This window comes from Zonotrichia leucophrys, chromosome 26 (genome assembly GCF_028769735.1).
Source record: "Zonotrichia leucophrys gambelii isolate GWCS_2022_RI chromosome 26, RI_Zleu_2.0, whole genome shotgun sequence".
In the NCBI taxonomy this organism is placed as follows: domain Eukaryota; kingdom Metazoa; phylum Chordata; class Aves; order Passeriformes; family Passerellidae; genus Zonotrichia; species Zonotrichia leucophrys.
Window position 1 is genome coordinate 473,519 of NC_088195.1, and position 13,093 is coordinate 486,611.

Here is a 13,093-nt window from a genome sequence, read left to right on the forward strand (position 1 = left end):
AATATGACAATATTTTAAACCAGCACCTGAAGCAGTAATTCAGGGGAATGTCAACTGTTCTGGCTGTTAAGTCAGATGCTGGTGATATTTTAAATGTCAACACTTATTTCACTTGCTTACCAAACTGGGCAAGGATGAGGGAGGAAAAAAAGCTTTTCAGTTGTTTTTTGTGAGGAATGTGACCAGCTGGGTGTGCTGGTTACCCCTGGCACAGCGCCCAGGCCCTGGGGCTGCCCCATTCAAGGCATTGGGGTGGGATCTGTTCCTGGATGTTTGGGGGATCAGAAACCATCCCCGGGTGAGTCACTCGAGGGAACAGCAGCAGCTCCCGACTGGGAGCTTTCCATGCTGAAAGGACAGGCCTTGTGTGGAAAATGAACACGTTGGGCTGCTAATAGCAGACTCCGGTAGCTGTGCAGATGCACAGAAATCAACCTATCATTTTCCCCCTGTAATTAATTATAGGATGCAATTGATGCAGATCTAATAAGAATGCTCCCAGCTGTCACATCCTTGAAACTACTGCAGAGAGAAATAAAATAGAAAGGATCAAGGGACGGTGAATATGAAAGAGGTATTTGAAATGCAAGAAAGGCAACATCTTTCTCAGAAAGAACTACCTGTGCTCTGAAAAGATGCACTACCCAGGCCAGTGTATTTAGATGTCCTTTTAAATAAACTAGAATTATGCAAGAAGGAAATGGAAACGGAGCAATTTGCCCTGTGAGGAGCTGTCTCCTAACCAGGGGGAACATTACCAGAGCTCAGTGTAATCTGTGTAGACATAAATGGTGCCTTGCAGGAACGGGGGGAGGTTTAAATGGAGCCTTTGAATATTTCAGCTGAATAAGATCCTGATTAAGAACCACGACCGTCCCCATCCTTTCTAGTGCCTCATTTTGAGGACCAAGCCAAGCGCTAAATTTGTTTTGCAGCCGCTCCAGCCTCAACATGAAGTCGGACGACGGGCTGCGGCCGAACTGCAAGGCCGGGCAGATCACCACGGCCATCATCAGCATCCCCACGCCGCCCGCGCTGACGCCCGAGGGCGAGAGCAGGCCCGGCCCGGGCAGCCCCGGGCCCGCCACGAACGTTCCCAACATCGTCAAGGTCTCGGCCTTGTGAGCCCGGCCCGGCGCTGGAGCGGCGGAGCCCCCCGAGCTCTGCGTTCCGCCGGGCACCGGGCACCAAGCGCCAGGCAGGACCAGGCACTGGGCACCGGGCAGAACTGGGCACCGAGCGCTGGGCACCGAGCGCCGGGTAGGACCGGGCACCGAGCAGGACCGGGCACCAGGCACTGGGCAGGACCGGGCACTGGGCACTGGGAAGGGCTGGGCACCGGGCAGAAGCAGGCACTGGGCAGAGCTGGGCACCAGACAGAACTGGGCACTGGGCACAGAGGAAGGGCTGCAGCAGGAGCAGAGAGCTGTGGGCAGAGCCAGCTGTGCCCAGCCAGCTGTGCCCCACATGGCCCGGCCAGCTGTGCCCCGCCAGCTGTGCCCTGCATGGCCTGGCCAGCTGTGCCCCGGCCAGCTCTGCCACGGCCAGCTGTGCCCGGCCAGCTGTGCCCAGCCAGCTGTGCCCTGCACGGCCCAACAGCTGTGCCCTGCATGGCCTGGCCAGCTGTGCCCCAGCCAGCTGTGCCCCGCCAGCTGTGCCCCACAAGGCCCTGCCAGCTGTGCCCAGCACGGCCCGACAGCGCCGCACAGCTGGAGCAGGAGCAGGAGCCGGCCCGGCGGCAGAGCCACTGCAGAGAACGGAATCTAACACTGTGTATCGCAGCACCTTTTTAAAGGTTTTTAATGGATAATATTTATTCACGAGGAAATGACTGAAAAGGTGAAAAACAATAGATTTTGTGACTTTTTTCTTTTTTTTTCTCTTCATGGAGCAGGTCCTTTAAACCAACCAAAATTTCACTGTTTTTTTTTTCTTTTATAGGAAAAGATTTAGAGAAAAGAAGCCACCTGTCACAGCAGCCCCGTGCAGGGCTGTGTGTGTGAGTGTGAGTGGGCAGAGCCACAGAGGGCACGGCCCTGCCAGGTGTGCCAGCCCCCTGCACACACACACCCACACCCACACCTCCCTCCCCGGATGCCATCCCCAATTTAGACTATTTTGTACCCGCCTTTCAGGTCAATACAGTGCAATTGCAAACTGTGTTTGTCTGCTAATTATTGTCTGTGGAAATATATTTGTGGAGAAAAACAAAAACAACAACAAAAAAAAAAGAAGACAGGCTTTAGTAGAGTTTTAGTCCCACCTGGGTATCTGCTTTCTATTTTTGTTATCACTTACTTGTAAGAGTGTGACTAGACTACAGTTCTGTATTTTTAAAAAGGAAAAAAAACAGGTAGGATTCTTTTTTAATACTGTGCACACAAATGGCAAAGAATGAAAGCACTCAACTCAACTGCATAGAGCGTTCCTGAGTCTGCCAGAGGTTCCTTGTAATGTATGCCCATGCTTTTTACTTTTTACTTTTGGTTCCTATAGAGAAATTCCTTTGCTGGCACTGGACGTGTAACCCGTTGTAAATAGTAGCCAAATAATGTCTGGATTTATACTTGATAACAATTAACCCCAGAGCCAAATATCTTGCATGGACAGAGAGGTGTTTGGCTTTTTCACAGGCTGAGGGCTCCAGTTGTCCCATCCATGGCTCCTGGGCTGCATTGATTTTGGGGATAGACAAGGGCAGCAATTCCAGTTCTCCAGGCCAGCACAGGGCCTGCCTGGGAAGGGGGAGCAGGACTGGAGCTTGGCAATGTTTGCTAACATGTGGTACAGACAGCATATTCTACTCACAGTCCTACCCTTGGTTTGGGAAAAGTCCCATCATGAACTAACAGCTAACCAAAAACTGAGAACACTGTGTGGTACCCCAGGTACCTCAAACCGGGCCTGAGCCGTGCTCAGTGCTGGCACCTCCTGTGGCACCTTCCTAGGGAGGATTCCTCAAGGGAAATTCATGGCCTGAAACACAACTGCTCCCTCTTTCCTGCCCCTGCGCCCTCCTTAATGCCCTTTCCCAGGGATCCAGGGAGGGCAGAGTGAGGAGCATCCCCTCCCTGCCTGCCCCAGCCTGGCTGGGCCCTGCTCATGCACAAACCTCCCCGCCCTGTCCCCAAACCATGGAGGGAGCAGGGGAAGGTCCCAGTCCCCTCCTGAGCAGGGATTTTACCAATTTCAGAGTGGAAGGAACGGCTCAAAGCGTGATTGAGGCTGGCTCAGCAGAGGGATGATGTTTTGTTTTAACATCTGTCATATCCTCTCCCGGTGTAATATTTATCTGCACATATACACACACATATAGCTAATTACAGACACATACATGTATAGATAATTAATGCTGATTACACATAGGAGCTGCACCCTGCTTTGGCAGCACTCCTGCTGCGCCTGAGCCATGGCTGCTGCATTAGCTCAGTGAGAATCCCTCTAACCCTCCTTAGAGTCCTCCAACACCCCAGGAACCCCAGGGCTATGGCTGAGCCTCCAGTAGCTGCACCAGCTTCAGTCATTTATTCCAGGGCTGTGATATGTTACCCAAAACTATGTTTAGTCCTGTTTTAAAAGATTAAAATGCTCTGCCTTTTGCTGCTTCCTGTAGGAGGTTATACTGCAGTTAATCTTACCATTAATGAGGTTTTTTTCAATGTTTTAATTTAGGTTTTGCTTTATTTTCATTAAGTGTCATCATCTGAGCACCCCTGCCCTCCTAGATCAGAGGCCTTGCTCTCCACCAGTCTCCACCTTTGCAGCCTCCTCTCCACTGGCACAGGGTGAGGGTGAAATGGCCTGTGCTGACAGGGACAGGAATAAAAATTACAAAGAGTCAGGGATTCCCAAGGATTCTTGGTGCTGCCTTTCTTATTCCTGATTCAGCGTGGAGTGCTGGACCTGGCACTCCACATCTCTGTATCTGTAAATAGCCCTGTGGCAGCCCTCGCCCAAAGGGGCTTTTAATCACTGTCAGACAAACTTTTTGGGAGTATAACACTCAATTTTAGAGGTTAAAAAGAAGGAGGAAAACCAGTTCCAGGAGTTTCTGGCTGGCTGCTTGGGCTCTGATTGCCACGGCCTCTGTTTTCTTCCACAGATCAGGAATTGTTATCCTCGCTGGGAACCATGGCTCTGCCCCTGCCATGATCAGGGCTGCCCATGCTGTCAGTTCCTCAGCACAGGCTCTCAGGGGATACAAACACACAGAATTAAGGAAGTCTGAGCCTAGAGAAACAGGCTAAAAGTGTTTTTAGCGGATGCACTAGCTCTCTCTATCCTCTGGAGTCGCCCGATAAAGCGTCCGAAAGCAGCTGGAACTGCCTTGTGGAACACCTGGGGTTACCCCAGGAGAGAACTGTGCACCCCTGGGGGCTGCAGGGACAGGGGTCCACCCCTGCAAGGACAGGGATCCACTCCTGCAAGGACAGGGATCCATCCCAAGGACCCATCCCCACAGGGACAGGGCAGGGATCCATCCCCACAGGGACAGGGCAGGGATCCATGCCCACAGGGACAGGGGTCCATCCCAAGGACCCATCCCCACAGGGATCCATCCCCACAGGGACAGGGCAGGGATCCATGCCCACAGGGACAGGGGTCCATCCCAAGGACCCATCCCCACAAGGATCCATCCCCACAGGGACAGGACAGGGATCCATGCCCACAGGGACAGGGGTCCATCCCAAGGACCCGTCCCCACAGGGATCCATGCCCACAGGGACAGGGGTCCATCCCAAGGACCCGTCCCCACAAGGATCCATCCCCACAGGGACAGGGCAGGCTCTGGAACAGCCCCATGAGCCCCAGAACACCACCAGTGCTGTGCTGGCACTGCAGCTCCAAGCCTTTCCCCTCCTCTCATTCCTCACAACTTTTTACAGTTTTAGAGACGCTCCTTTAAAAGAGGCAAAAATGGATTCTTTGTACAAAAAGCAAGTGGAAGAGTATTGTTTTTTCAGATTTTCCTAAAGCAATATAAAAATATCAAAGGAGCAACTCCTTTTTCTGAGCATTTTATTTCCTTTCCAAAGCTTTTTCTGAAGGAGAAATATTTTCACTGATTTTCAGCCTATGCTATCAATAGATTTCCTCTCCTCTCACCTGGCATTGAGCTGCTAACAGGATTCACACCCAGCTGGCAGCAAATGATGAAAAATACCTTTCACACACAGGCTTTGACTTCTATTGACTCTTTCTAAAAGCCACCTTTTGCTTTCAGTTTCCTTACAAGGACAACCTAAGTAACACATGGCTTTAGTGCAGAATAAACCTCATGGATAATCCAAAATATATCTTTCTTTAATTGGCAAGAAAGACCAAATTATTCAATGCCACTTGTTTAACCTAAACCTGTTGCTAATGCACCTGTACTGTAACCCAGCATTTGTCATTCTAGTCTAGACAGCTCAAGGTGTGTGCATGAAAATCAGATTAATACCAGCCAAAGAATTCAAATTTCCTTCAAGAGTTTGCTTTTTTAAGTAAAGAGGTTGCAAACATGTTGCATCTTACATGTATTGTAAAGAAAACCCAGGAAATTAAAAATCCCATTTAATTTATGTGTTGCTACATCCCTTGGACTTTGTAATATTTTAATCTGTTGGACTAAGGCAGAGTTACAGTCAGCACTTGTGGAGAGCTGGTGAACATCAGCAGCTTTGAACCACAAACTTAATTCTGCTTTTAAAGCTGGGCGAATAAAACACCTTTCCCACATCACTCACCCTTCCAGTCCATCTCAATATTTTATTTTGGAACACTTGTTTTTCTCCAGCACTTGGAGCCAACTGCAGCAGATCCATGGGTTTAGAGCCCAAGTTTTTAGGCTTTGTATTTGCCAAAAACGCTGTCCATGGTGATTTCCTCTCTCTAAGGCTGTCAGAGCAAAGGGAAGGCAGCGAACATCAGGAGCTGAGCACCAGCACCTGGGCCCTGCTCCTGAGCTCCTGAGCCATCACTAAGTGACCTCGAGGAAGTCATTTCACCTCTCTGGCAATCCTGTAGAGCAAGGAGCCCCTCCTCCTGCACCGAGGAGCTCAGCTCCGGACACCCAAACGCCACAGGGAATTCTGGACAGAGCCAGAGCTGCTGCTCCTGTGCAGGGGCAGATCCTGTGCCACCAACGCTTCAGGTGGAACAAAGAGCAGGTGACAGAGAGCTTGTGACAGTCCCCCCTCCTGTCCGCAGTCAGGTCTGTCCCTCTGTGTGTGTCCGTGTGTCCCTCCCCTCCCTGGGTTAAACCAGTGCTGCTCCAGAGCCTCAGCTGGGGGAAGGCGCCCCCAGTGCTGCTCCCCCTCCAACCACCACGGGAGCTCCAGGGGCTCCTCGGGCCAAGCGAGTCTCCACAAGCGGTGTGATGGTCTATTTTTGATAAACCAGTACGGCATTCCAATGCAATGGTGTTTTCTTTAGGAGTTCTATGTTGTAAGAAGCTCTCAACCCGATTCTTTTCTATTTTCGTACTTTCAATGGGCTTTGCTTTACAAATGTCAGAGGACAGATACGAAATGTACCGGACACAACTGCAGGTAGCTTCATTTGAGAACAACTTTCTAGAAGAACCGAGTTTCCTGTTGTCTTCTTTTGGAATTGTAGTGCATATGTTGAAACTTGTATATCATTTACAGTATTGAGTCTTGTGCCACTGCTGTACCTGATGTATCCAATCCGGATTAAACAGAGTATGTGCCACAAATACCAACAGCATGCTGTCATTTCTTCCCCAAACCTTCTGGGAGGCTCTTCTGGAGAACTCTGGCTGTTGACCTGGGCCACTGGAGTTGCATTTAAATACTAATTAACTCTTCCCAACGCAATCATTAAGGAAATCAGTGAGATGTCACAGGACAGCAATAATGCAGATCCTGAGGTGCATCTCTTGCAGGGTCCCCTCTGTGAATGCTACAAGTTGCAAAAATTCATCTTGGAACCACAATCAAGCTGTCTTGGCCTTTCCAACTACTCAAAGGGGAACCCCCTCCCTGGAGTCATTTGTGACACAGAGGGAGTGAGGCAGGAACAAAGCACAGAAAGAAAAACTTTCAAAATGAGTGCACTGGCAACCCAGGGTCAGCACCCCGAGCCAGCCAGCACTGCCCCAGGACAGCTCTGTACAAGCCAAACAGGAAATATCAATTAGTTTTAGCACTAATGGGTAATTCCATTTCTAATTAAAGCATTCCTGGAAGTGTGGGAAGCCTGATACTGTTGCACCCAGAGGGACAGACCAATTATGATTGCTGCGCATTTTCTACATAATTAAATCCTCCACCACACAGCCTGCTGCACACCTTGCTATAGAAATGTTATTTATACAGTGTTAATTAACTGGATTTAATTTAGCAGTGCAGGCATTGAGATGCTCCCTTCACTCTGCCACTTCACTGGGATAGAATCAGTGCCTGGTGTTTACCAAGATAATCAGGGAGAAGGGGATGATCACCAACGTGGAACAGACCATGGAGAGGGAATCCAGCTTCACCCAACAGGGAGGCAGGAGGGAGGGCAGCCCTGGCACAGGTGCCCAGAGCAGCTGTGGGTGCCCCTGGAGCCCTGGCAGTGCCCAAGGCCAGGCTGGACACTGGGGCTGGGAGCTCCTGGCACAGGGGAAGGGGTCCCTGCCATGGCAGGAGTGGAACAAGGTGAATTTAAGGTCCCTTCCCACCCAAACCACTCTGGGATTCCATGAAAAACAACTGGGATTGTTCTGTATTTTCTGACATTTCTTATGTGGGAATGGCTGCCTTTTATCATCCTGTTTTTACTTTGGATTGTAAAGATTCCAAGTGAGCATCCAGCTGCCTTTCTTTACCTTTTATTAACAAATCATAACACCGTCACTGGACCTGTGTAAAACATCTACCAGACACAGCTGCTTATAAAAAGACACCATTTTCTCCATCTCAAACAACATGTCCCTTGTGAGTGTCCTTTAGAGCAGCCCTGCTGTCACAGCCCTGTCCAGGCTGGTCCCAGCAGCAGCACCAGCACATCAGTCCCCATCTCTCAGCAGCTCCTGGAGGTACACTGAGTTGGCGTGGTAGGCACTGATGCAGCTCAGGTGCCAGTAGCTCCTGCTGTAGTGGGACAGTGCTGAGTAGTAGCTCTGCCAGGCCTCGTAGTAGCACCTCCAGTGGTGCTCAGAGCTCCAGCCCTGGTGGGCAGCATCCTCCCAGGAGCTGCAGCTCTGCCCCTCCTCAGCTCTGCTCCTGGCAGGACTGCAGAACTGATGCCTGTGGCTTTTCTTGGCTTTAGCATTCTGTTTTGGGACTTTCTTTTTCACTTCCTTTTGCCTTGGGCTGTGGGATGGCTCCTGAGGCCTCTCAGGTGTGGGACAGAAACCTGGGGGGCCCCGGCGTGCTGGGGGCACAGGGCTTGGCTCCTGTGTGTCTGAAAAGGCCTCAGAGCAGGAGTTGTTGGCCCTGCTGTTCAAGGAACCCCTGGGGCTCCCTGAGCCATCGCTGTCAGCAGACTCAGCCTCATCTGCTGCTGCCTCTGGGTGATGTTCCATCTCTTCCCACTCCACATCCCCATTTCTGGGCAGCCCACGCTGCTCTCCTGGGCCTGAGTAACTTCTTAAAATCTCCACCTCTCTCTCTGACCCTTCTTTAATGAAATAATCATAATCTTCAACAAAATCTGAGAAGCTCCAGGGACTGGTGAGTTGGGTTTTGAAAGAAGACAAGCATGGAATTTTGGGAAGATTTTGTTTTAAGGCCTCCTCATCTGGAGCCTGAGTGCTGTGCTGTCCATCCATCCTGGAGATGGGCTTGACTTGGTTCCTCTGTTCTGTGCGACAGCTGGAAGTTTGTGGGCTTCTACTTTTCTCTACTTTTGCAGGATTTGTGCACTTTTTTGTCTGTTTTTGCTTCAGAGTCTTTTTTGGCCTTTCTGCAGAGGAATTACCCCTTGGAGGATTAGAGGGAGGCTGAGGAATGTCTGGGAAGCCATTCTGGACAGGCTGCAGCTCTGGCTGCTCTGGTTTAGGACACACAGTGTCACAGTTCAGCACAGTGGGTATTGCAGGTTTAACTTCTACCTGCCCATCCTCAAACTGCTCCATCATTCCAGGGGGGATTGGCTCTGCACAGGAGAGAAACAAGCACCACTCAGGCAAGGGCATCCTTCCCTCCAGAGCTCACACCAGTACCAAGAGAAGCTCCTCAAAACTGCATGTCAGACATCAACCGAGGGCCCAAACCAACCCCTTCAGTTCTCAGGAGAGTTTAAAGAGCCACAACATTTCCTTCACAGGAGGCACCAAAGGCTGCTCAAAACAAACAACACTGCATTCCCTGTGGGGAGCTGAGTGTGAGGAAAATGGGCTAAAAGCAAAGCAGCCCCAGCAGAGAAGCCACACACCAGCCCCCTGGGCTTGTCTGAAGCTCTAACAGGAAACCACCAAGCCCAGCTGCATCCCCAGCACAGAGCCCACCTGGCAGAGGAAGAAGCTGCAGGTTGCACTTCTGAGCAATTTTCATCATGGTGTTCTCCTCCTCCCCACGGCAGCAGTAGGTCACAGCCAGCCCCAGGGTGCCTGTGGGACAGAGCAGAGTTAACTGCAGGCCCAGCAGGGCTCAGGCCAGCAGGGTCAGGCCCAGCAGAGCCCAGGGCTCAGGCCCAGCCCAGCAGGGCTGTCCCACCGAAGCGCCCGGCGCGGCCGATGCGGTGCATGTAGGTCTCCCAGTCCAGGGGCACGTCCAGGTTGATGACCAGGTTCACCTTCTCAGCATCAATTCCACGAGATGTCTGCAGCAGGGGAGGAGGAGAAAAGGGCAGTGAGAGCTGAGGAACTCCACAGAGCTTGAAATGAACACAAAACCCCTGGGAGGCTGGAAGGGACCACAGTGGGGTCACCCAACACGTCTGGCACTCACAGCACGCTGCCCCTAGAGCAGCTTTCAGCTGCAGAGCAACTGATAAATTGACACCTATTTTTGAGCCAGATCACAGAATGGGTTGGGTTGGACATGCCCTAAAAGCATCCCCTCATTCCACGGGCAGGCAGATGAGGAACTGGGTGATGTCTGAGCCCCGCTGTGACAATAAGTCACAGTCCATGGTGCTTGATCAGCACATTTATGTTCTCTCCAATTCCAAGCCAAATCAAAACCTCTGAAGTAACTTTATGTGCAATAGTCCTGCATGCTGTAAAATTTGCAGGGCAGTTAATAAATTTGAAATGGAATCTGTAAGAAGCTTGTTTGAAAGCAGTAAAAGCTCACCAGGTCTGTGGAAATCAGAACTCTGCAGTGGAATTGCTTTAATTTAGCCATGGCATCAAGTCGCTGATTTTGATTCATGTTGCCTAGGAAGATAAAAATTAGAATCAGGTTACATTCTTCATCTTTATGCCCCTCACATTCTAGAAAACACTGCTTTGTATCATCAGAAATAAGTCAGAAACTTCCTCAAACATCAGCTCCAAATGAGTAAAGAAGGAACAAACAAAACTGGAAAACTCAGGTCACTCATTACAAAAAAATTATTTTCCTTTAGACTGAGTCTCAGTAAAGATTCAAATGCTATTCTCAGCCATTAACCCAGAGGCCCTGCAAGGCAAGATTTAAGACATGTTTTCCTATTTTAGGTCCCATTTATGCACAATTTCAGTGGAATCAGAACACTGTGAATGGATTTACCTGAAATGCACTCAGCAGGGAAGCCTCTGGATGTCAGGATTTCAGCCAGATGTTGAGCCCTGAGGGAACACACACACACACACTGAAAACTGGAAATAAAACCAAGCCTAAAACACCTGCTAGTCCTTAGGTTATTCTCTACAGCCAGGGACTGCATGCTGATATTTTCAGTATTTCACACTGCATTCCTAAGGCTGTATTTCAGAGCTAAGGTTTGCAGACTGCTCTGAGACCTCACAGCTCCCATAAATTTATCATCCATGGCTGGACACCACAAGCAGTGCTCTCAAACAAGCTTTGTCCAGGTGTTACTGCAAACAAATTACCTGCTGTGCAAATTTGAGAAGACCAAGGCTTGGTTGAAAGAAATCTTGCTGAACAACTCCTGCAGGTGCTGGGTTTTTTCCTCAAAGGTTTTATGTGGGAGGGGATGGGAATTCACGATTTTGTAGTACTGCTTCAGCCCTGAGCAGGGAACCCAAACAACAGATTAGGGTTGCCATAAAAACATGCACAGAGTTCTGTAAGCATGTGATACTGCAGCTGAAGGGAAACTGCAAACAGACACACAGGAGAGCCTCCAGGAGAAGTTTTTCTTAAAAGGCTATATTTTTTTGAATGGATAGGAAAAAGCAGAGCGTTCCATTTGTCACTGGTATTTTAACAATACAGAATCACAGACGGGTTTGGGTTGGAAAGGCCTTTAAAGACCTTCTCTTTCCACTTCAAGATTCACTACATCAACACTGGGAAGCAGTATTCATAAATTGAGTAACTTAGATAGGGAAATTCCTAGAAAAATTAATACAAATTATGAATTATTATCATTCATAAATTCATAGAAATTATGAAAATCATACATTCTGAAGGCATATGTTTTGGCTTTAGTGTCCCCTCCTCATCCATTGCTGACCACGCCACTGTCACTGCTTTATGTGCTTACCAAGAAGGGCAGGGTCCGTGGGGTTCAGCCTGACAAACGTGGGCTCCCTCATGTACCTGGTGAGAGCAGCAGCCAGGGACTCGGGGTAGGTGGCTGACACTGCCAGCATCTGCTTATTGACGGGCAGGGAGGAGTAGATCCAGCTGGGAGACACAAGCAGGGCAGTCACCCACACGAGGGCAGCGACAGAACCCCACAGCCACCAGGGAGGGCTCTGCCTTACTTGACCTGCTCCTGGAAGCTGCCCTCCTCCAGCAGCTTGTCTGCCTCGTCCAGCACCAGCAGCCGCACGCTGGCCGTGTTCAGGTAATCCAGCTCGATCAGCTGCTTGATCCGCCCTGCAGGGGGGGACAGCACAAACTGCTCCGAAAACGTCACTCCAAACACTCTAACAATGAACTTTTAAAGTATTCTTTAACTATTGAGGCTGAGCCCGATTAATGACAACAAGAACAGCCAACCCAGCGTCCCCAGGCCCGGTTATTGAACTGTGGGGGGAATATTCCACAGGGACCCAAAGCACAGCAAAGCTGCCCCTACCTGGGGAGCCCACAGCGATGTGGCACTTCTTCAGCCTGCTCCTGTCCTGGCTCAGAGGCGTGCCCCCGATGAACACATGGCACTCCAAGCCTTCCATTTTTATGCCGATGGTCGTGATCACGGCGTGGATCTGCACGGCGATCTCCCTCGTGGGAGCCAGGATCAGGATCTGCGCGGGGCAAGGGTTAAACGGGAGGCTCGGAGCCGCAGGATGGCGCTGAGAGCGCGGTGATTTAAACCAACCGAGATGATGTAAACCAACCGCGGTGATTTAAACCAACAAACGGCGGTATGTCACGGCGCTCGGTGCCGTATCCCCAATGAGCGGCTCCCTCTCCTACAGCCGGCCCGGCTCACCTGCGTGGCGGGGCACTCCAGCAGCACGGCGTCCAGGGCGATGGTGGCGAACACGCAGGTCTTGCCGGTGCCGGACTTGGCCTGCACGATCAGATCTGCAAAGAGCGGTCACAGCGGTCAGGGCAGCCCAGGGACGGCCCCGGGAGCAGCCCCCGGCCCGCCCGCTCACCGAGCCCGCAGCGCCCCAGCGGGATGGCCTTCAGCTGCACCGGGGACGGCCGATGGAAGCCGGCCGCCTGCAGCCCCTCCAGCACGGGCGGCGACAGCAGCAGAGAGCCGAAGTCGGAGGGGCCGCCGGGCAGCAGCACGTCCCGCGTGCGGAACCGGCCCGCCGCCTCCATGGGCGCCGCCATCTTGGCGGGGCGGCCGGGGAAGTCTCGCGAGAGCTGCCGTGATCCCGCGCGGGGCGAGCGCCGCCAGGGGGCGCCGTGCAGGGCACATGGCGGCGGCTCCGGCTCAGGGCGGGCACGGAGCGCGCACGGAGCGGCCCCGGTTCGGGCGGGCTGGGCATGGCGGGCTCGGTACAACGGCGGAACAGCCCGAAATCACCGCTGAGTGCGGCTCCTGGCCCTGCACAGACACCCCAAACCCCTCCCTGTGCCCGACA

The 13,093-nt window shown here is 51.5% G+C and overlaps 2 protein-coding genes across 4 annotated transcripts in view; one reads left to right on the forward strand and one right to left on the reverse strand.

Moving 5' to 3' along the window:
* Positions 1-6,702, forward strand: part of KCND3 (potassium voltage-gated channel subfamily D member 3) — an 88,448-nt gene extending 81,746 nt beyond the window's left edge. For all 3 annotated transcript variants that reach the window (XM_064733192.1, XM_064733194.1, XM_064733193.1), the window contains one exon: positions 936-6,702. In XM_064733192.1, the coding sequence (XP_064589262.1) occupies positions 936-1,125 (190 nt within the window). In that variant the 3' untranslated portion in view covers positions 1,126-6,702. The remainder of the gene's footprint in view (positions 1-935) is intronic.
* DDX20 (DEAD-box helicase 20) lies at positions 6,695-12,861 on the reverse strand. Its single transcript, XM_064733191.1, has 11 exons — positions 12,656-12,861; positions 12,487-12,581; positions 12,130-12,298; positions 11,813-11,927; positions 11,590-11,732; positions 10,973-11,111; positions 10,647-10,705; positions 10,230-10,312; positions 9,648-9,753; positions 9,440-9,541; positions 6,695-9,087 (listed from the first exon to the last, which is right to left on the reverse strand). The coding sequence occupies exons 1-11, from the start codon at positions 12,837-12,839 to the stop codon at positions 7,997-7,999; spliced, it is 2,286 nt and encodes a 761-aa protein (XP_064589261.1). The 5' UTR covers positions 12,840-12,861; the 3' UTR covers positions 6,695-7,996.
* Positions 12,862-13,093: the final 232 nt, after the last annotated feature.

Bases quoted from the DNA above. Each gene is read 5' to 3' on its own strand.
- DDX20 (XM_064733191.1), bottom strand. From the start codon at position 12,839: ATGGCGGCGCCCATGGAGGCGGCGGGCCGGTTCCGCACGCGGGACGTG. The intron at 12,582-12,655 runs GTGAGCGGGCGG...CGCTCTTTGCAG, and splicing joins GCTGGGGCGCTGCGGGCTCG to ATCTGATCGTGCAGGCCAAG. The intron at 11,928-12,129 runs GTAGGGGCAGCT...CCCCCCCTGCAG, and splicing joins CATCGCTGTGGGCTCCCCAG to GGCGGATCAAGCAGCTGATC.